At 40.5% G+C, this 24,315-nt stretch overlaps 2 protein-coding genes across 7 annotated transcripts in view; one reads left to right on the top strand and one right to left on the bottom strand.

The window, feature by feature from the left end:
- LOC109429565 (stress-activated protein kinase JNK) overlaps window positions 1–24,315 on the bottom strand; it is a 273,562-nt gene that overhangs the window by 118,770 nt on the left and 130,477 nt on the right. For all 6 annotated transcript variants that reach the window (XM_062849253.1, XM_062849248.1, XM_062849250.1 and 3 more), the window contains one exon: window positions 22,517–22,565. The gene's annotated coding sequence lies outside the window, so the exon portion shown is untranslated. The remainder of the gene's footprint in view (window positions 1–22,516; window positions 22,566–24,315) is intronic.
- LOC134288846 (uncharacterized) lies at window positions 18,779–20,551 on the top strand. The gene has a single exon (XM_062854743.1). It carries the CDS (start codon window positions 19,146–19,148, stop codon window positions 19,989–19,991), a length of 846 nt encoding a protein of 281 aa, XP_062710727.1. The 5' UTR covers window positions 18,779–19,145; the 3' UTR covers window positions 19,992–20,551.

Genomic DNA, 24,315 nt, shown 5'->3' with positions numbered 1-24,315 from the left:
ATGCCTCAAAATTCTTTAAAGAATTCCTCCCAGGATTCTACCTGAAAGTTTCTCTTCAAGAAAATCCTCGAGAATTTCCTCCAGAAGTTCCTCTGAAAATTTCTCAATGAATTTCTCTAGATATTCCTCCAGGAATTCGCACAGACATGTCTCCAGGCATTTCTTCGGGAGCTTCTCTTGGGAATCTTCTTGGGAAAGCTCTTGGAATTCCTCCAGGAATTCTTTTAGGAATATCTCCAGGCTTTCCTCCAGGAGTTCCCCCAGGGATTTTCATAGGCATTCCTCCAGGGATTCATCCAGGCATTTCTTGAGGATCTGATTCTGGGAATCCTCCAGGAATACCTTCAAAATTCCACCAGGAATTACCCCTAGAATTCCTGCGGAAATTACCTCAGGAATTCTTGCAGAAATTAATCCAATAATTCGTTAAAAAATTACAACGGCAATTTATCCAGGAATTTCTCCAGAAAATCATCCTCCCGGAGTTTATACACGAATTATTCCAAGAATCCAGGGATTCCTCCAAGGATTCCTCCAGAGATTTCTCCATAAATTGGTTCAAGAGATTCCTCCAGTAATTCCACCAGGATTTATCAGTAATTTACCAGCAATTCCTCGAGGAATTCACCAGGAACACCTTCAGGGATTCCACTAAAGATTCTTCCGGAACAGAAGATATTGAAAACCATCAGAACTAATTCAATTTAAAGTGTCGTATTGAAAGATCTACAATTGAAATGGGGCAATACAAAGTTTGCCGGGTCAGCTAGTTTTTTATAAATACATATCTCGTTCTTTGTCGATGATCACGATGAGCGGAATATTTTTCATTACACCAAAAAAGCTAGCCACGAAAATGTTTGACACTTCGCAGGTCATTGAGACAGACCACACACATGCACGAAAAAGACGGATCATATTTTCTACTTTATCGATCTTGTTGTCTTCCTTTTCATGCTCATGTTACATCTGTCAAAATGACATGAGAGTTGTTAGTCATTTTGAGGTTAGGTTCGTTGGTTTAATAAAGAATGGGGTGCTCTGGCGATATTTTTTTTTAGCAATGACAACTTTTTCGGCGGTTGCATACAAACTGTTCATTCGCCAGACTTTTTCTCAAAGCTTTCTAACAAACTTCTCACAAGATATCTTATGACTTCATCACCGAGAATTGTAATATATTCCTGATATTGTTGGTAGATGCCTTTTACTGTCTTGGCGTGTACTCAGCTGATTGAATTTCAAAATTTATAGCAAATTTCATGAAAAGCTCATTGTAATGCTTCGGCAGATTACTGACACGATCTGTAAAATCAGAGCTAGTTAGTCAAGGTTCCCTGATTTCGGCTCCCCTTCACTGGTACATTTCCGTGGATGAACTAATGGAGCAATCTCTGAGGAACCGCTTGAACAATTTCTGATGGAACTGCTGGAACAACTTCTGGAAGTATCCAGGGAACAACTTAAAAAACCCTGCTGAAATTTATGAAGTAATTCTATGAATATTGAAGAAGTCTTCAAAGGTACATATTTCCGAAAGTATCGCTGGATAAATTTCAGAAAAATTAAAAAAAAATCTATAAAAAATCCAAAAAATTACTTGAAACAATTTCCGAAAAACAAGAATATATTAAGGATCTATAGATGAACTTTCTGCAGAAATTCCAGGAGGAATAACTGAAGAAACACCTGATGGAATACCTAACAAAACCTCTTGAGATATTTTGGAAACAAAACTTGGACAAATTTCCTAATGAAAACCCTTACAAATTTAATGAATTCCTGGAGGAATCCATAGGAAAATTCCTAGAGGTACGCTTGGAGGACTTCCTGAGAAAATATATAGAGGTTTACGCGGCGGAAATTCTGATAAAATATCTGTGTGAATATTCCTGCCGAATTCTCTACAAGAATGTCTTCCAGCCTTTCCGTAAGAATCCTGATAAGAATGTCTGGAAAAATCTGTAGAAAAATTCCTGAAGGAATCCTTGGAGGATTTTCTAAGATTTTCTCAAGAAATTCTTGGAGTAATTTCTGGAAGAGAATTGTCTTGAATGGATATCAAATGGAATGTGAAGAAATCTTTCGTAGAATTTCTGAAGCAATCCACATTCTTTAGAAAGCTTCTGTGAAAATATTGAAGAAGTTTTTTAATCCATGGAGTATTTTTGAGGAAGTTCATTGAAGATTTTATAAATGAATTCTTTGAAAAATTTCTGAAAAAATCTAAAATCTGCAGAAATTTGTAGATGAATTCATAGGATACTGAAGGAATTCTGGAAATATTTTCTAAAAACGTTTAAAAAAAAAATTTAAACGAATCCTGGGAAGCATTGCTGCAAAAGTCCATGAAAGAATTATCGAAAAATCTGTCGAAGTTTTTTCAAAGAATTCCTTGGAGAATTTGTAATTAAATTTCTGGAGGAGAATCTGGAGATATTTCTGAAGAAATTATTAATCGAATTTATAATAAAAGTCATGCCAGATTTTCTGAAAAAATATCCCTCGAAATATAGAAATCTCTACATGAAATTCTCAATCGAATCTCATATTTTTGTTTCAAAGACTCCCTGGAAGATTTTTAAAAGAAATCCCAGGAAAACTTTCTGACAGAATTCGAATTAAAAAAAAAATCCCTGGAGCAATTTCTAAAGCAAGCCCAGCAGAATGTTTCGGAGTAAATCCTTGGAAGATCGTTTGAGAGAATTGTTAAAGGAATATCCGAAGGATCTTTCGGAAAAAAAAATCTAGAAAAGTTCCGAAAAATATGGTAAATCTCTGAAGGATTTTCTAAAGAAATCCATGAAGAATTTTCTTCAGAAACTCATACAATACACTTAACTCTTTGTATTTGTATTCTGTAGGAGTCCCTAAAGAAATTTCTGGAAAAGTTGGAAGTTGCTGTAGAAATTTCTGGTGAAATCCTTGGAAGAATTTCCAAAGTAACCCCAGTACAAACTTCTTAAACATTTTCTGAAAAACTTTGAAATAGCTTCCGAAGACATCGCTGAAAGTTTTACTAAAGGAATCTCTGGCAAAAATGTCTGAATAAATGTCTCAAGAAATTTCGGTAGGATTCTGTGAAAGCATCTATGAACGAATTTCCGAAAGAATCTCTGGAAGAATTTCTGCAATAATTCATGGATAAGTTTCTGTAAAAAATGGAGAAATTTCAAAAACAAATCATGCAAAGTGCTTTGAAAGAATTATTTGTGGAATTTATAGAATAGTCCTTCCATTCCAGTCTAAACAAATCCCTGAAGAAAATTTCCGAATGAATTCATGGAATATTTTTCGAAAGAATCCATGAGGGAATTTTCGAATACTGTTATGAATCTCCAAATTTCCGAAAGAGCCTCTTGAGGAATTTATGAAATAATTCGTAAGGTACACCGGGGCAAGTTGAAACGGGTGGGGCAAGATGAAACGCGAAGTTTTGAAACAGATTTTAATACAATTTGGAAATTTATTCTTCACTAAAAGATTGTTTGAATCATAAACTATGTGTTATGGCAATCAAATTGTTTATCATCATTAGAAAACATCATGTTAACCCGCTGTTTCATCTTGCCCTACCAGTTTCAACTTGCCCCGGTGTACCTTAAACGAATTCCAGGGTAAATCCTCGGAGACATTCTCAAAAGAGTATCTGAATAAATTTCTTAACTTTTTGATATTCTTGGAACATTCATGCAAATAACGTTATTGTGTATGTCCTTTGCTCAAAATATTGGTTTTGAATCAACCATACATGTTTTTGGAGATAAAAGATTTCGATCGTAACAAGCTTGCGAGAGAGAGGTTTATTCGTTATTTAGCAAAAATTACTAATATATTGTCGAAAACTCAGTTTTCATGCAGTTTTTATGTTTTGTACATTTTGGTATACAATTAAAAAAAATAAAATAAAATTGCTTCGATTTCATGAAAAATTCGATTTTATAGAAATGAAAGGTCCACAAATTGAGGTATTTTTTTATCTGTATTAACGAGATTTTTAGCCCTAGGCTAGTTCATCTCGGGACCCACGTTTTACTTCCCTTCCGAAGGAAGTACTCACATTTTGTGAGTTTGTCGAGAGTGGGATTCGATCCCAGGTCCTCGTCGTGATAGTCACGTGCTTTTAACCATCACTCCAGGTCCGCTTAACATAAATTGAGGTATACTGTATGTAGTTTAGAATTGAAATCCTTCAGATTCAAAATTTTCGTTTGTTCTGTGATACATTTCTTCTTTTATTACATTTATTCAACTATTTTTTAACCATTAGAAAAATTGTCTTTTCATGGTTTTCTTTGCCATCCGCATGATCTATTTGTTATATGCGTCGGATTAGAAGAAGTAACCCTCTGTGAACTGTCTTCTCCAATTACGACTCTCTTCTGTCAGCGATGCCAAAAAATCCCCCTTATTCGGAAGATAGAAACTGCAATTCCTCACCTTCAAAAAAAAATCGATGGTAGTGGCTACAGAAAAAAGGAAGTGCACACCTCGTTGCTACAAGAAAACGAAACACACCGAGGAAGGACCGCCAAATTTATGGGCTCCCTTGGGTAAAATTTCCACGCCGTCTTGCAACGCACGTGAAAATAGCTGACTTAATAGGGGAGAAAGGGGCGATATATTTATTATCTGATGCTGCTGATTGTACAGTACACCTTGGAAGACTGCAAATCGTGATAAGGGTGTTTGCTATTATTTACCTGCTGACGTGTGTCTGTGCTCCTTTTCGATTTTTTTTTCGGGAATTGCTTTTGATATAGTGCTAGAAAGCCGGATAAGGAAAGGTATATTAAAAGCATTGCTGATTTGAACGATGGTTTTCCACAGAGAGCGGTGCAAAAACTGAAACAATACAAAATTGTGTGGTGCCTACAACATAGTTAGGATGGAGCTCGCCCGATGGATGGGGCGGAAGCCAATTTCCATCTGAAAGGAATCTATTTATAGCGCAGTGCAACTCATGCCGATCGGTTTTAGTTTTCCACGTGGCGGAAAGCATCGACCGGCAATCTGTGAAAAGCACATCCAGAAATATCCTGAAGCTGTGTGGCGTGTGTAGTCCGAGTGGGTCCACTGCATGTACGCCGTACCTTCGGGATGGTTGGGTACATGTACCAACATATGAACAATCAAAGAGAGAGAAACGAAGGCACGGTTCGAAGGTTTCCGTTGTTTTTAAGGATGGGAGGCGGGACTGGTCGTCGTGTGTGTGGTCCTCCGTTCAGCGTTCGATGCCAATCGTTTAGGGAAGAAATTTTGTAGTGCAACAAAATAACCATCCAAATTCAATAAGCTTCTGGATGGAATGTACAACACAGCGGCAGCAGATTGTTCGCTGCCAGTGGTTGGTCATCTGTCTGTGCAAGGTATTGCACGGTAGTTTCCATCGATTATTTGTATTTCCCAGAGGCATTCCGTACCCAACAACGACCGGGTACGTACGCTCAGAGGAAGAGAATATGAAAAATCAATAGTGTCTGTACTTCGTTCGGCCAATCCGGCGGTAGTGGATGGGCTAAGCTTGAACGAATTGAGCCGAAAGCTCCCATATGGTGACGGAGCTGGAGCTTAGCTGAGGTCAGGTGGAAAGTACATGAATTTATTTATGTTCGTGCAAGCGGTGGCAATTATACTTCATGTGTGATTAGTCCTTATAATCCCTTCGGCTATTGGCATGTTGCGATATTACTAAAGCGATGCGGCGGTGGTTGATCCAAACGTTTTCGAGCATATGTCATATATTATCACCATTGCTATATTTAGAGAATGGAGCTCTCGATACTTCGTGAAGATGACAGAGAAAATTGTGTAAAATACATCCACATTACAATGGATTAATACATTCCTCCAAGAACAGTCTTTTATCCCCTATTTTTTATTGTCTGACTAAATAAATTTCCTTCATACAAATCTTGCAATCTCAAATATTGAATTTAAAAATTTCCTCATCTCGCGTTTTTTTTTATATCTCTTCCAATTCGATGTTGGGAAAGCTATGCTATTTTTGGTAATTTTGTACGCTTCGAAGTGTTGACGTCAAAATTGGCATCAAAACTTTTTTCTAAACACGGGCAGTACCAAATATTTCCAGTGAGCTATTCGCTATTTGAAGGAAGCACGACACTAGACATCGGACTAGCATACGTTTGCATGGATGATGATTTATATTACTAGCCAAAATTCTAGTTATTTTAAGGTTGCAGCCAAAACTCCATAACAATCGAATCACTAGAAAAATATATTTTGATCCCCAAACATGATTATTTTGTATGGAAAACGGGTCTGTCTTTATACTTATTTCTCGTAGTGTCCTCAGCACGATGCGACTAAATGCTTGGTGATACTAGCCGCAAGACCACGAAGCCACACTTTCACAACGTAAGCGATTTACGGACAAACATCAGGAAATTTGGCCGACAAAAACCCCCCTCTAGACGAAAAGAGCAAAACTGTCGAAAATACCAAAGATTACATATGGGCATCAAACAATAAAATAAATGTATATGAAGCATTTTGCACCCCTTCACCTAGCTTATTTTAGGTGGTTACGGTATGATTGATAATGTATGCAATTACTCACTGTATATTTTGGTTAAACATTTTACCGGAAATGAAATACGCATCACGAGCAAACAAGCCAATGTTGATGCACATTAAGATTGGTATCAGCTAATGTATACCTAGATCAATTAAATTTATTGCCCAATAGAGTCCAGTGAATGCACGCACGTACTCTGCTCATAAACCGCTGTGCAATAATTATAATTAGTTGAACTAGGTTTTGGCATGTGTACATATTCGGTTTGAAATTTGTTTGAACGAGATGGCAACCTGGAATATTACGGAATATTAAGGGGATTCACTAAAACCGCGTAAATGGCACCCATAAGAAGGGTATAAAAACCGCTCAAAAAACCGACTTTCAATCCGAGGCCCGGAGGGCAGAGTCTCATATACCAATCAACTCAACCCGACGAACTGAGCAAATGTCTGTGTGTGTATGTGTGTGTGCGTATTAGACCGGCCCACATTTGTATGAAGCGAAAAAAAAGTTTTCAAAATTCACGGGGCACCCTCCAGAATCGTGGCTTGGGATGAGAAGAACAATCTGTGAAAGATTCAGCTCAATCGGTTGAAAACTGAGCTGGCGCAAATGAGTTGAAGGTTTGTATGGGATTCTCAGTCCAAATATATGGGAAATTGGATGACCTCCAGTCTCTCATACAGCACACCGGTTTGGTGAGTTTGATTAAACTCAGAATTGAAAGAATAGCAGTTGATACCTTAATGAACAACTTTGTAGAAGACCATATCATGATAAAACTTAATTTAGTTGCGATTTTAGCCAACGAAATCAGGATTAGGACATCTTCCCCCGTTTACTCTCGGCTGTTACATGCAGCACGTGTTTGCCGTTCGAAACTTGCTCACTACATCATAGGCGGCTATGTTGTCCTTCATTTCCATTGCTCACGCATGTGGGTGAGTATCGAAACAATGTAGAATTACATAGCTGCCTATGATGTAGCGCGCAAGCTACGGCCGACCAACACGTGCTGCATATAACAACCGAGAGTAAACGGGGGAAGATGTCCTCATCCTGGTTTCTTTGGCTAAAACCGCAACTAAATTAAGTTTTATCATGATATGGTCTTCTACAAAGTTGTTCATTAGGGTATCAACTGCTATTCTTTCAATTCTGGGTCAAATCGAACTCGCCAAACCGGCGTGCTGTATGAGAGACTGGAGGGCATCCAATTTCCCATATATTTGGACTGAGAATCCCATACAAACCTTCAACTCATTTGCGCCAGCTCAGTTTTCAACCGATTGAGCTGAATCTTTCACTGATTGTTCTTCTTATCCAAAGGCACGATTCTAGAGGGTGCCCCGTAGAATTTTTCAACATTTTTGTATTTGGGCCGGTCTAGTGCGTATGTTACAAAAAAAGTCACTCACGTTTCTCAGCCATCTGTCAAACGATTTGGGTTCTCTTAGGAACAAATGAAAGCTACAATATCCTAGTAGAACCCTATTGAATTATATTACGAGTGGACATTTCGTTACCGAGATATCTTTCGAAGAGTACTTGGAAGTAATACAACTTAACTTTTTGAGAGATTTTTGACCCAGTGTATCGTATTAATTTTCTCAGCCGTCTGTCAACCGTTTTTGCACCAAATGAAAGCAACAACTTCCCAGTAGAACACTCTGAAATTTTATTTCGATTGCACAACTGGTTACTGAGATGTCTTTCGAATAGCACTTGGAAGTAATTTCAAAACTTCCTTTTTATTATTTATTATTATTACTACCAATCCACTAGATGCCAAATCCACAATATTTTCTAGAATGATCAAAACGAACAAACAAACAAAATAAATACGTTAAATACGATTAATACAACAATAATTTCAGTAAACGTAAGAAGGGTTCTGTTCACCATAGGTGGATTAAATCATTTTTCATTTTCATTTTGCAGCATTTGGTGGGACAATGAGAGCGCAAGTCAGTCCAGAGCCGATGATAAGGAGGGGTAATGGCTGAATAGTCTTTGCTGACCACACAAACGCCATGGGATAGGAAAAGGGAATTTTGATGTGGGATTAGGGTGTTGGTACAGACTTGACAATATCAGGGCTATTCAGATGCAAAATATTTTTAAGGCCTAATAGTGAATCGCATACCTTCAAAACCCAAAAAACAATAATCTATAGAATGACCAGCAAGTCATAGAAAAAAGAGCGTTCGATTGTTTGTCGGTTATAACGAACATTCCTACCCTCTCCGACTCACCAGCCACCCCGAAGAAAATGTCCTTTCAGTTCCGGAAAATAGATTATTCCCAATTAAGCCTTTAATCGAATTGTCCGCGTGGTATTGTAGCAGCCCTACTCGGTAAGAATCAGTCATTGCCATACATACCAAATACTAGACATGACCCCATGGATAACATTTGCATATGTAAAAGCTTTGCTGATGTGACTTTCCTACTTATTAGGTAATTCTCTCATTTTATGTCTGTCTTCAAAACCTTGTCAAGCTTAGACAATTAAAGTTAATGAACAACAGGGCATCACAAGGTTCAAATTCCCATAGAATGAGATCATTTATTCGCACTACAACACCATAGGAGATAATATCACATTGGCTGATTGCAGTTCAAATGCGAGATACCTTCCTTTTTCCCCTATCCGCAACCCAGGGACGCGCCCTGTTCGATTTCGAAAGCCTCGGATAATATTACAAACCTTCAATGGCATTCCCATACACTAACCCACATTGCCCATTCAGGGGTCTGACTTTAAGAAAAAACACAAAACTAGATCCGATTTCCGTACAAAATGGCAGGTAAACATCTATTGCAAGTTAATACATAACAGAAGGCCTTTAAATTATTGTTAAAGTTTTCAAAACTGTGTTTTTATGGAGGCATGTCTTATGATGTATTTTTCCAAAATGGGTTATACTTGATCCCCCTTTGAGCACATGGTTTATTTAAAGTGAAAATAATTCCAGAGTCTCCTATTCATTTTCTTTTCGAATTTTCTTGTATTTTCGATGAATATGGAGTGTTTGAAATTGTAAGATTTCCTTAAATTATTAGGGATGTGCCGTATTTTCAAAATGGGGAACTTGATCCCCCTTTTCTTGGTTTGTACTAAACTGCCCATATTCGCATAATCGATGTAAGCGCCACTGTACTTTTCAACATACTTTTGGAATTTTAACAATGAATAAAAATAAAGTTCAAGACTTTTTCCGCGTTGACATCTAACTAAGGGTTAGATCTTGTGATCTTTTGAGTAAAACTGGACACAAATATGCACACGCGTTAGATATTAGCTTTTTTACGGTGGCATTGCCAATGGTGGTTACATCGACTATGCGAATATGGGCAGTAAAGTTATAATTATCTGACACATTTTATCGTTGAATAGACTAGAATTCCAAGTAAATAGAGGCTTCCGAATAGAATTTTATTTTTCACATGTATAATGTGTGTGTAATCCTCGAGGGATCAAGTCTCCCCATGTCACTGTTGTGTATACTAAGCTGAATTAATTAAAATATGTTAACAACACGTAAACAATAAGTAAGTAAGCTGTGAAATTTTGTCACGATTTGATTCAATTTTCACATAGTTATTGAGATTTTTCGGAATCGCCTAAAAGATTTCTGAAGGACTGAAAACAAACCATCAGCCGTTAAAAAATAATGCAATGTACATTCGAAATCACTTGTAGCCAAAACATGGTCGTTTGTCCAGGAGTAGTTTTGGAAAAAATATGCTAGAAGAAAAATGGTTTTGATTCCGAGCAAATATGGGGGGAACAAGTCTCCCCAGGGATCAAGTCTCCTCAGTCTCCCCTATAATTATCCGATTGCCAACTTTGACCTGTTATATCTCCGAATTCAATGAACCGAATGCAATGAAATTTCGATCATTTATGACTTATATAATGAACTTTGAAAAACATTCGAAGTTTCAAATTAACTATTAATAAGAAAAAAAGTTATAGCGATTCCATTGAGACTATGTTTTTTTAGTAAATTTATCTATTTTTCATATGCATCCCATTACTTTTGCAATTTAATGCCGGTCATTTGGTTGCTTTCCTTCGAAACATAAATATGTATATTCAAGTCAATTAGAGGGAATTTAAATGAACTATAATTACTATCTTGAATTTTCAAACGATGATGAAGTTTGGGATAAATTGGTGTTATATTAGAAAAATAATTTAATCGTTATAATTCTCTTTCGTGTAAAGATTTTTAAGTTTAGTCAAAAGTTTTTAAAAGCTCATTATATAAGTCATAAATGTTTAAAATTTCATTGCATTCGGTTAATTGATTCCGGAGATATAACAGCTCAAAGTTGGCAATCGGATAATTATACCTTTTTCAAGAATCTTTCCAACTTCGTGTAGAATAGCCCGATCTTTTCCAAATTTGGACCACTGATGCGAAACTACAGTAAAATATTTGGCACTTTTTTCGAAAAGTTACCGTATGCGTGATAATGTTTGCACCATCGTTAAATAAAATTCCAGTTTTACTTGTGAAGACAATGTATTGGTTTTATTTGCAGGCATTTAAGCTATAACTCATATCATAGTAGGCTGTGAATAAAAAGTGTTGATTTTCTTAGTTTAACATTTGCATAATGACTAAGTGGCAACCTAGCTCGTGATTTGTCCACGCGCAAATGTCGAAAAGTATCCGTGGTAGTGTCAAAGTCGAGATTAACAATTTTTGAATTTATTTTTTTTATTTTGACATTGCATAATGGTGTAGACATTGGCACACAAACAAAAGTTATAATAACTATTGATTCTGGAATTTGGTACGGATCGATAGTTTTTCGGAAATCGAAAAAAACGGAGGTTGCGTTCGGGCAAATTCAAGACTTTCTTATATGGCGCTACTCGTAGCTCCTGGATGCCATTGGTAATAATGTAAGTTTTTTTTCTATGGTCGAAGGATCATAAAGGCCACCGTAATTTTCCTTTTCGATATGCCATGCCGTTAAGTCGCTGATTTCGCATTTCTTTGCCATTTTTCTCATTGAGCGCCCATAATTCACCCAAATCTTATTTTTTGGTGGCAGCGATAGCTTTCTTAATCCATGTTAACCTTGGACGACCAGTGGACACCTTCGGGGATAGTTGCCCTTGCTTTTTTTCGGTCTAAGACTGTTTTGCGGTTCTCCTGAACACTCCTGAAATGTCTTTTTTAACATTTGCGCGTGGGCAAGTACCGACTACCGCTGCTACCCCTTCATGGTGCAAATTTTAAACTTAAGAAATCTGATTTTTTTTTTACCCGCTACCAACTGTGATAGGAGTTAGAGCTTACGTGCATGCAATAAAAACCAAGACATTGTGTGTACAGGTGATATGGGTACCTTATTTGTACGATGGTGCAAACATTATCACGCATACGGTACAGCTAGTTGAACATTTTTTGAAAAGTGAAAATTTTACCTGTCCCAGTTATTTTGAGTATGAGCAATTTATCGCAATTTCGACCAAGAAGCTCGCAATTGACATTTTGATAAATGCATTATACTTAATAAATGACATTCATTCAGTTTTGTTTTCAGGATTTGGCGAAAAACCTGTTTTAAGCATTTTTTTCCTTAAATGTTTTGCTCCTTTGCACCTATAGTGGTGGGTCCCATAAAAATTCAATGGGATGCGCCACTATAGGAACCAATGCTAAATTTTACTACCATTATAGGAACCATGTACCTATAGTGGGTGCAAGTGATTTATTAGAGAAATTTGGAATAAAAGACGGTTTTTATATTTATCCTAGCTAATTTAAATGAAAAACTATCGATCAGGCTTGACAGAAACTTCCTCGCGAGAAAATGAGGAAGCGATTTTGGCGATTTTCTGAGGAGTGAAAATAAAACTCAGAAATCACAACGCAAATCCTCAACAGCACCGAGCGCGAGCATGCCGCGCATCGAGGAGTTCGTCTAACACTCAAAAAGCTCTCGCGAGTTCCACTCCCATACAAAAAAAGACTCTCGAGGCGAAAATCGCACTCAAAAAGCCGAAATAATCATCGGCTCTTTTTTCGTTCCCCTCTTCCTCGCTCAGTTTTTATTGCCTCTCTGTTTGGGGTTCGTTCGCTCCCTCGCGACGAGGCAAAAACAAAACACCGCTCTAGAGCATGTTGCAAAACTCTTTTGATTTCGAGGAGGATCATCAAGCCTGGCCGTGTGTGAGTTTATTCGCACCCGCTTGCTTCACGAGTATGAAGCAAAACAAAAACAAAAACACTCATGAATTTTTATTCGCGAAGAACAAGTGGAGATGCGGGAATTGCATTTTAGTGCGATTTTAATAGCAAAACATGTAATTATCCATCAGATAGTAGTGTTTTGTGCTTTATTGTTCCTGAAAAGTTAATCTATCGGCCGTGTAAATTCGTTTTTCCACAAAATTGAAAAATGTTCAGAGCTGCTTCGCGAATCACTCACGAGTGCGACCAGCTTCGTTAGCTCGCGAGTGAAGGAAGTGCGAATATATTCTGGCTTCTGTTGTTCACGAGTGGACTTATCCACCGATGAACCGAATTCATCGCGGTCTGAGAATTTTGACACTAGAGCGGGGCCGTTTCCAATCAGAATTGGACGATTCTGATTGGAACAGACCCCGCTCTAGTGTCAAAATTCTCGGACCGCGATGAATTCGGTTCATCGGTGGATAAGTCCGTAGGATAGCTTTGCGTTTGTGTCTACTCAGCTGCATTCCTCACTGTTTTCCATCACTGCCCTTCAGCACTTGTTGGTTCAACACTTACTTACCTTACCGATCAGGCTACGACCGGGATCGCCTCTGCTGTACATAGTAGCCGTCTCCATTCCTCTCGGTCCATGGCTGTTTGTCTCCAGTTCCGCACTCTGCGTAGGGTCCGTAGATCGTTCTCCACTTGGTCAACCCACCTAGATCGCTGCGCACCACGTCTTCTTGTACCGGTCGGATGACTCTCGAGAACCATTTTAGTCGGGTTGCTATCCGACATCCTGATGACGTGACCCGTCCACCGTTGCCTCCCGATTTTCGCGGTGTGGACGATGGTTGATTCTCTCAGCAGTTGATGCAGCTCGTGGTTCATTTGCCTTCTCCAAGTCCCGTCTTCCATCTGCACTCCGCCGTAGATGATACGCAACACCTTCCGTTCGAAAACTCCAAGGGCGCGTTGGTACTCTGCACGTAGGGTCCATGTTTCGTGCCCATAGAGGACTACCGGTCTAATCAGCGTTTTGTAGATAGTTAACTTCGTGTTACGGCGAACTTTATTCGATCGTAGAGTTCTGCGGAGTCCAAAGTAAGCACGATTTCCTGCAACAATGCGCCTCTGAATTTCTCTGCTGGTGTCATTGTCGGCGGTCACCAGTGAGCCCAAGTACACGAATTCTTCAACCGCCTCGATTTCATCACCGTCGATATAAATTCGGGGTGGCGGGCGCGCTGATTCCTACCTGGAGCCCTTTGCCATCATGTACTTTGTCTTCGACTCATTAATGACTGATCCGATTCGTCTGGCTTCACTCTTTAGTCGGATGTACGTTTCCGCCATCGTCTCAAATTTACGAGCAATAATATCAATATCATCAGCGAAACCAAGCAGCTGAACGGACTTCGTGAAAATCGTTCCACTCGTGTTTATCCCCGCTCTCCTAATTACACCCTCTAAAGCAATGTCGAACAGCAAGCACGAAAGACCATCACCTTGCCGTAACCCTCTGCGAGATTCGAAGGGACTCGAGAGTGTCCCTGATACTCGAACTACGCACATCACTCGATCCATCGTCGCCTTGATCAATCGTATCAGTTTATCCGGGAATCCGTATTCGTACATAATCTGCCATAGCTGTTCTCGATCGATTGTATCATACGCCGATTTCAAATCGATGAACAAGTGATGTGTGGTCACGTTGTATTCGCGGCATTTCTGCAACACCTGGCGGATGGCGAACATCTGGTCCGTTGTAGCGCGTTCACCCATGAATCCAGCCTGATATTGCCCCACGAACTCTCTTGCAATCGGTGATAGACGGCGGCATAAAATTTGAGAGGGTACCTTGTAGGCAGCGCTTGGTTCAACACTTGAATGGTTTCATATTATAAATCATCAAATAGTTGTTTTAATATGGAACGAACTCATCGACAAAATTCCATCTTTGGCTCCAGTGATGGTGTACTCCTAATCGAACGCGGACATAAGAGAACCTGGAACCCACACACATGTCAGCACCCGCAATTTTTACGACCGTTGAGCCCGAACTATCACTTTTTACTCTCTTCTGGTCAATTAGGCTAAAGATGACATTCTTGTATGTAGTCTAAATCTCGGGATACAGCAGTTCCTAACTTTAAGAACGAACTAGCACCACCTTGTGCATAAATTCAGAATAAGTTAGTTTACCATCGGATTGGTGGTCAAAGAAGGGATTCCTCTGTGTAGTTTGAAATTTGACATTCAGATCCGTAATAGAAATTTCCTAGATTCCTTCGGGTATAGAGTATCTTCGTATCTTCCACACGATTTAGGGCCATTATTCAATTGTTGCAAGGCTCAAAACTTGCCAATAATTGCACACTCCATGCTTTTTTATGAGGTGTGCAACAGTTGCGAGTTTTAAGCCGTGCAATAATTGGTAAATCACATACCGAATGTAAAAATAATCATTGGCAGAGAAAGCTCTCAGTTAATAACTGTGGAAGTGTTCATACAAAACCAAACTGGAAAGCTGGCTTTGTCCCAGTTAGGACGTTACATCAAGAAGAAGATAATTCTTACTTCTCAGGTAAACATTACCAAAAGCAACTTCTTTCCCAACCTTAAGGCACTTGTGAAAGCAATATGTATTAGAAATAAGAACATCTTCAAGAAGATACCTTCCCCGCTATTCAAGTTGAATTGAGGTTAGATGATAGCCTTTGGTCACAAACCTACATGTTTACATCCAACATCCTTCAGCTTTGACGCCCACACTACTGTTTGCACTGAGGAAACTCCAGGAAACTCTTTCGATCTGGAAGCAAACAAATTTATGGAGATTTTCGCCGAAGTTGAATTATTAATGCATGACATTTGAGTGGCAATGGATTCCTCCGAAGGATACAGTCACCACCAATCCACGACACCCACCATGAACCAACAAACCTAAAAAGCTCAAGCCCATTCCGCCGCACTTCAATCTATCAGACAACCTTGCCCCAATTATGTTCGTCATGTTTCGAAGTCCTTGGCTCAAGCGAATCAAGCGGTAACCTTTGCCGCTGGATTTCAATTCCCACACGTAGTCAGAGGGCGGCGCTGGCACTGCTGGCTGGATGGTCTCTGGGCCTGTCTGGTTCTGTCTGACTGTAACCAGCTGTTCCTCCACCCCATCAGCCCTCACCATCAGTCCGTAATATTCTATTAGTCACGAAAATATCGACCTCTATCACCTCGGTCCTCACCACAGTCGGTCGTTCCAGTAGTGAGAGAGTGCCATAGCATCATCATCATCATACCGGGACCGCGAGCAAAGCAACCTACGACGATGATGTTTCCGGTGAAGCCATCGCCGCCACGCCCGGAGAGGCTACCCTGATGTTCCATTAACTGTCGCAATGTCGATCCGAGTTCGATTTTCGCTTTCGATAAACATTCATTCGATGTGGCTGTGGCAGCTTTGGGGCGGCTGTTCGGGCGTTGTTGACTACTTGGTTGTTGATCCACTGGTACCACGTAACATCAACAACTCGGTTGTCGTCGGAAGGACGTCCCTTGGAGGCGTTCGCGGTAGGTACATTTCACTATCACTCCGTGCATCGGGTTGGAAAGACGATAGACAGCCGGCCTCGTGGATGTGTGTGTGAAACATATGGGATCATAACCGTCAATGCCAGCGTCATAATCTTCGAACACATGTTATAAAACATGACAGATAATTTTAGATGAGGGTTGAATTTGACACAAGGATTTCCGAGGGTTTCCCAGAACATGCCTCAACCTGAGGCCAAGTTTAAGCTATAGCTCATAACTTCAATTTGACTGTTTTTGACAATTTTTTACTCGTTCTGCTGTCGATAAAGTAGAAGTAAAAACAGCATTCTAGTTATAGGCCGCATTCATCATAATTCTTAAATTTAGTAAATAAAATAAAACATTTCGATTAGAACATTGATTGTTTATTTTTTTTTCTGTATTTTTTGCCTTTCTCGTACACCAAAGTGTACTGAAAGGCTACATGTTCACTCAAAAAACGAATTTTTGATAGAAGGCTCGGAGGGTCAAGTCACATATACCAATCAACTCAGTTCGACGAATTGAGATGGTGTCTGTATGTGTGTATGTATGTATGTCTGTGCGCAAAAAGAGTTCACTCACTTTTAAGGCACTTCCCATTGGCCGATTTTTCGGATTATAGCTCGAATCGAACCGGAATTTTACCGCATTGTTTGCTATTAAAAATGGTCCGGATCGGTCAAGGCGTTCCGGAGCTATGGCCATTTCAGTGATCCGGACCAGCACCGGTAGAACTGACCGTATATAAAACTGGACCAAACCCCATCATGCGACACATCAATCTGCGGCGATGTTTGTAACATTTGGCAGGGTTGACGAATTTTGTGCGGAAATCAACACTGAAGACCAGAAATTTCACGATGTCGGCCTAAAATTCAAGATGGCAAATCATGCAGTATGGGTATATTTGGTATGAGGAAGATGTCTGGAGTTTAAAAATGGTGACCAGAATATTCAAGATGGGGGTCTTAAATCCAAGATGGCGGGTAAAAATTCAAGATGGCGTCTGTTTAATGGAGTTTTAGGCCCTAAAACTATGCAATATGGGTATATTTGGTATGGGGAAGATGCCTGGACTCCAAAAATGGTGACCAGAATATACAAGATGGCTGTCTAAAATCCAAGATGGTGGTTTAATACCCAAAATTATGGCTCAAAGTTCAAGTTGATGTCTGTTTGATGGAGTAGGGCCTACCAGATTATTCAATATCCTAGATGGAAGCTGTTTATTGGAGTTTTAGGCTCTTAAAACCTTTCAATACGGGTATATGGGAAGAAATCTGGAGCCCATAAATGGTGACCAGAATTTCAAAGATGGCGGACTTAAATCCAAAGTGGCAGCTCAAAATTTAAGATTGCGGCTTTCTCAAGCGGGGGTAAACATCAAAAGCCATATAAACGATATGATGTCTGGTGCCATGAAATGGATTTTTTGGATGTTGTAACCGTTTGGTTACAAGATTGTAGATTTTTGTTTTTTATTATGTGTTGTTTGTCGGACCCTTCACGTTTCTTGTGTAAAAACAGTAGGAAATTACCACAGAAGTGAAAGGGTCAAGTACCGCTGTAATTGTGTTGTCGCTACCAAGAATGTAACATGGCTGTAAAAATTAGCGGCGACGAAATAGCGAATGACGGGAAAGGGAGAAAAATCAGGCGTCCGTGTGCTTAAGACGTGTTACTTAAATAGTGCAGTGGTTGAACCAGTGAACCCCCCCCCCCTTTTACTAGCGGTTGCTAGAGGAATCTTTGGGGAAGATACCGCTCAGGACCTCTTTTGTTGGACCTAAAATAGGTCTCCGTCCAGCACACGGCTCGGCCCGTGGAACCGGGAACGGTTCCCGCGCCTAACCGTCAAGGAACCTCAGTCCTCATAGGAGGACGTACAGCTCGGGCCGAAGGCCCTAATTACCAAGGAGCTTTCCCCTCTCGACTTCCCAAGGTGGCCATGCCACGGTCGGTCGATAGCGCCCACGAGGGAAGACGCCTCTGATCCCCCCCCCCCCCCCAGCAACGCCCGCTGGTCTCGTCGGCCGAGTACCGGCCCCGCTCGCCTTGCCATCCGGCGAGATTTCCGGCCGCACAGCTCGACTGGAGTCGCTGTGTCGGCCACTGAACCCACCATCATCAAGCAGCAGCGGTACAGACTATAGAATAGGAAACACTTAACAAATTAACACAGATTTTATACACAGAACAACACGCACACGCCACAATATAGGGTTTTAATAAAATGCACAAGTAAAGTGAAAGTTCCGTGTTATTAGTTTTTGTATCGCGAAAAGCCCTTGATTACCCAGTAGCTAGCCGACCCTGGGATTGCCGGAGAGTCTCTTGCATCCTGAGTTGGCCCGGCACTGACAAATTGTCGATAAGTTTCACTTGGCACCCAGCCAAAAGTCCGCGAAAGGTAATCAAGGGACCGAAGTAGTGTACAAAAATCTAACGATTTTGCCGACGGGAGGTGGCAGGGATACGTGCTTGCACGTATGTCTCGCCCCTTACGCACTATCTTCACTCACTTGCGAAATCTGTGATAAGACGAAGCTTTTGCTTCAAAAGAGGTCCTGAACACATATAGGACACATTTGCTTTTGATTGTCGTTTTCCCCGTTTAAAAATTCGTCGATGTTGGCAAATGTTGTTTTTCGCGTTTCGATTTTATGTTGTATGTCCATTATCATAATTGAACTTCACTGTTTATGCAAAATCACATTGACAACCCATGCGCACAATTTCTTTTAACATGTTTGTTATGATCCGTCCCATTGTTTTATGATTTTATTTTTATCCACAACACACATCTCCGATTCTCATATACAATGACTCGTAAGCGACGAGCAAAGGCTGAAGCCAATTATTATCCAATCAATTGGCAGCCGTCGACGTACGATGCGGACGAGTCGGACTTAGAGGAATGGTTTGAAATGCCTCGTCCGTTGCTCTCGACGCATCCTAACTACCCGCTAGAGGAGTTAGAGCTGGACCTCGAAGAGACTTTGCATACCATACGGGAGCAAAGGACTTCGGGGGTGATGATGCCAGCAGACGTCATAAAAATTAAAAGAATCATTTACGTGTTTATGCGTGACATGAACATCGTCACATGCGATGTAAATTCTCGCTATTTGCCCCCCAGCGCGACATGCGAATACAGGGCGCCGGAATCAGAACCAGAGGAAGAGATCGAGTTGATCATACCTAGTTCCGATTCCGATGATAATGAAATGTCCTTCAGCGAGCCCGAATCTGATTCGGAAGACCTGCTTCAGGTAGTAAAGGGTACGAAAAGGAGCCCAGTGTCACGCTACTCTTCTGGTTATTTCACTCCCGATTTTGACACCAGTAAGTCGGTGCTTCAATCTTCTAAAATTCCCCGAGACTTACCTGGTGAAGCTTTCCATTCTTCAAATTCACAAACTTCGAACCCCGAATCCCTACGAAAGCAGACCCGATCGTTCAAGATCCGGAAAAAGGCCAACCTAAATCTTCGAGCGGAACCTACGGCCAAAGAACTGTGCAGCGAACCTACTTCGATATTGGAAACCTACTCTTCAACGAAAAATCCCAGTTCCGGACGCACACCTGGAACCTTGCCTGGAACCCACCAGAAAAGATTTTCATTCAATAGAAAGAAGATAAAACAACTCCGAATTAAATTTTTATAAATCATTTATTTATCTTTTCTTTTTAAATTCCACTTTTCGGCAGTTTGCCGGTGATCCAACGGTGCGCGGGAATAACGAGTTGTGTCCCCGATCGTCTGATGGTGAACACCGCTGAAAGTGGATCTGGAAAGAAAGAGAAACCAAGAATGTTAACAATTTAATTACATCGAAGGACTATGGAATTGTTAGTCGATTGTGTTAGTTGTTGTGAGAATCGTTAGCTGTTAGTCATAGATTAGTCGGACCGACGGATGAAAGACTCCGATCGGTCGTAACGAAAGGCTAGCATGCGTGGAAATTAGATCCAACTTACCTTGATTTAATTACGGGGATCCTGATCAACACTGGCAGGCGCGGAGGAGGATGTGAGGGGTAACCAGAAACAACCCTCGTCTTCTCCACCTGCGGAGATGTTGGGAGAGGATCGCCCAATTTGCGATTTTTGGCCAAATCTATAAGTAAATTTCAATCACGCTGAGATGATTGATAATTTTATTGTGTACACTGTTTACTTACCTGATTACGTTTTGCAGCGCCAAGACGTCATCACGGTGTCCCGGGACATTATGGGTTGGCAATGGACCAATCTTTCTGGGCAAAGATTGTCGTCGCATTGGCCAATAACCCTGAATGAAAGATTTCATTCACCTAAAAGACAAAAATACATACGAAGATTAGTCTTCGGTATGTTGTATTATCGTACGTACTACTTACCTATACATTCTCGTCGAAAAAGGCCACTTTATTCACTTTTCACTTCGAAAATTATTTACGACTGCACAGCATAAACATAAACATAACGAACAATAGAGATGCTGTGTCAGTCCACTTTGACAGACTCATGACGTTTCGCAAACTGTCACTGTCACTGTTGTGTCAAACAGTTTGCCCGCCGGCGAATCAATCCCGCCTGGGGATTCGGCCGTGCTGATCGAATGTGATCTATGTGTTGTAAATATTTGTAAATAGGGTTGTAAAATTGTTTTTCGTTGCGCAACGTGTAAATAGAGTTGTCTACCCATAATTCGGGATATTTTATAAGATTTTTTTAAATGTTGTGTACATATTTATTTTGCATGTTTTAATTTATTTCGTTTTCCGATTTTAAAATGTTTATTGTGAACGTACGGAAGTATTATTTTAGCATGTTTTATTATTTATATTTTTAATTTGTTGTAAAGTTTAATTATGATATCGCGCGATAGTAGTTAGTAGATTTTTAATTTGTCGTTTCAAGTTTTGTAAATATTTTTAAATGTTTGTTGTACATCCACGAACCGATGGCGGCCGAAGATGACCTGAGAGAGTAGATTGAAAAAAAAAATTGCAAAATCTCTTCGTGCTTTCGCATTTTTTTCATCGGGGTGGTGGATAGTGTAACCGTTTGGTTACAAGATTGTAGATTTTTGTTTTTTATTATGTGTTGTTTGTCGGACCCTTCACGTTTCTTGTGTAAAAACAGTAGGAAATTACCACAGAAGTGAAAGGGTCAAGTACCGCTGTAATTGTGTTGTCGCTACCAAGAATGTAACATGGCTGTAAAAATTAGCGGCGACGAAATAGCGAATGACGGGAAAGGGAGAAAAATCAGGCGTCCGTGTGCTTAAGACGTGTTACTTAAATAGTGCAGTGGTTGAACCAGTGAACCCCCCCCCCCCTTTTACTAGCGGTTGCTAGAGGAATCTTTGGGGAAGATACCGCTCAGGACCTCTTTTGTTGGACCTAAAATAGGTCTCCGTCCAGCACACGGCTCGGCCCGTGGAACCGGGAACGGTTCCCGCGCCTAACCGTCAAGGAACCTCAGTCCTCATAGGAGGACGTACAGCTCGGGCCGAAGGCCCTAATTACCAAGGAGCTTTCCCCTCTCGACTTCCCAAGGTGGCCATGCCACGGTCGGTCGATAGCGCCCACGAGGGAAGACGCCTCTGATCCCCCCCCCCCCCAGCAACGCCCGCTGGTCTCGTCGGCCGAGTACCGGCCCCGCTCGCCTTGCCATCCGGCGAGATTTCCGGCCGCACAGCTCGACTGGAGTCGCTGTGTCGGCCACTGAACCCACCATCATCAAGCAGCAGCGGTACAGACTATAGAATAGGAAACACTTAACAAATTAACACAGATTTTATACACAGAACAACACGCACACGCCACAATATAGGGTTTTAATAAAATGCACAAGTAAAGTGAAAGTTCCGTGTTATTAGTTTTTGTATCGCGAAAAAGCCCTTGATTACCCAGTAGCTAGCCGACCCTGGGATTGCCGGAGAGTCTCTTGCGTCTTGAGTCGGCCCGGCACTGTTATATTGACGATTAGTTTCAATGTTGGGGTCAATATGGCCCAGACATGCACGCTGAACATACACGACGCCATCGTGGTGCGAAAATCCTAACATCTTAGGAGGGTTAAACGTATGAAAGCTTGATATTCATCAACATATCACTTGAAATTTGTTGAAATGGGTTTTCGAAGGCACGAGAAAGGCGCAATCACCGCTAGGTAGATTAATAAGGGTTTTTTTCTAACTTACCTTAAAGTGTTCAACGCAAAATTCCGGAAAACTGCCTGAAGATGATAATCTGCGAAAGAAACAGAGAGAGAGAAAAAAAAACAACACGTTAAACTCAATTAGCATCAAGTTGGGTGGACAATCTGTCAAGACAGCAACATTGGAGCGGCGACAAATCGCAGATGGATCGGAAATCAAATAATTTCGGAGACAAGCGAACCAACAAGATGTGGAAGTGAAATTTTTCGCCTGTTTATAAGTTGTTATAACTTGTTTTGTCGTCGCAGGCTTTTCGAGACAAGTTTGTCTCTAACTTTTGGCCCGAGAGCTTGGCGACATCAATTATGGGTCCAAAAGTTTTGCGCTGATAATAATTGATCACGAACGGCCATTCGGAAATTGTGAGACAATATCAGAGTGGCTACTTTTCGCAGGAAGACAATGTCCCACGCCTTACCGGCAGAGATGGCATAGATACACTGATAAACAGCTCTGCGTACACATCTTCAATAAAATGAGCGCCGCTCTCTTTTGCTACGAATGTGGACCGGCAACAAACACACATCGCTCAGCCGCAAAACTTTGCGTGAGAGTGCGAATGTGTAAGTTGCCACACCGGCTGCGCGCGACGTCGCAGAGCTCAAACTTCTTCTGCGTGAGCTTTGCTCATTTCTTGGAATGTGCTACACATCTGCGCTGACTGCGCTGCAAGTTGCAGGCTCTCGGCAGTACAGAGTAGCGCAGCGCTGTGATGTGAGCTGTGTGTTGGACTGTACTTTCTCTTGCTTTCCTGCGCTCACCGTCGTGCGCGATGCGACAACGATGCCGAGCGTGTGCAGTCGGACCACGCAGAAGATTATTCTTTACACGCACTCTTTCTCATCATGCAGGCTGTGTGTAATGTGTATTTTTTTATCTTCTCACTTAGCGCTCTGAGGTGTATGCCATCTCTGCTTACCGGTTTGCGAGTGTTTATTTTCTTCGAAGTTATTTCTTTCACCTTTCCTTTCGTAGTAGGAATCAATGGCTGCTATCTGGCTGCTCGAATGACTGCTATTTGCAGGGAGAAAATGTCCTACGCAATAATGGCCTGCGAGTGCTTATTTTCTCCGAAATTATTTCTTTCACCTTTCCTTTCGTAGTAGGAAAGTTCATTCATTATTTTGTCGGATGATGCTTCTTCCAAGAAAGTTACTGCCTGGCTATTTAAAGGTACTAAATAGAACATTTCATCGTGTTGACGACGGTGAGAACGTTATATTTTGGCGATAGATTTGACGAAATATGACGGCATTGATACATGGTGATTAACTTTCATAATCTGTATATCATAACTGTGGAATCTACAGGGGATAGACAAAATGATAGGGACAGGCAAAATTTTCACTTTTCAAAAAATGGTCAAATAGCTGTAACTTGTCGAAAAGTGGTCAAAATTTGAGAACGATCAAGCTATTCTGTATTAAGTTAGGAAAGATTCTAGAAAAAGTCATAATTATCTGATAGCCAACTTTGAACTGTTATATCTCCGGATTCAATAAACCGATTGCAATGAAATTTTAAGCATTTATGACTCATATAATGAGCTTTGAAAAAAAAATGACTAGACTTATAATTATAAATAAGAAAGAAAGTTACAGCGATTTCAATTATTTTAGGATGGTCTAATTTTAATATGCTTCCCATTACTTTTTCAATTTATTGTCGGTTATTTTGTTACGTTCTTTCAAAACATATTCATATTGAAGTCAATTACAGGGAATTCAAATAAACTATAATTACTATCCCAAATTTTGAAGTGATGTTGAAATTTTAGATAA

Source organism: Aedes albopictus, chromosome 2, assembly GCF_035046485.1.
Source record: "Aedes albopictus strain Foshan chromosome 2, AalbF5, whole genome shotgun sequence".
NCBI classification, from domain to species: Eukaryota; Metazoa; Arthropoda; class Insecta; order Diptera; family Culicidae; genus Aedes; species Aedes albopictus.
This window is presented reverse-complemented; position numbering and strand designations above follow the sequence as displayed.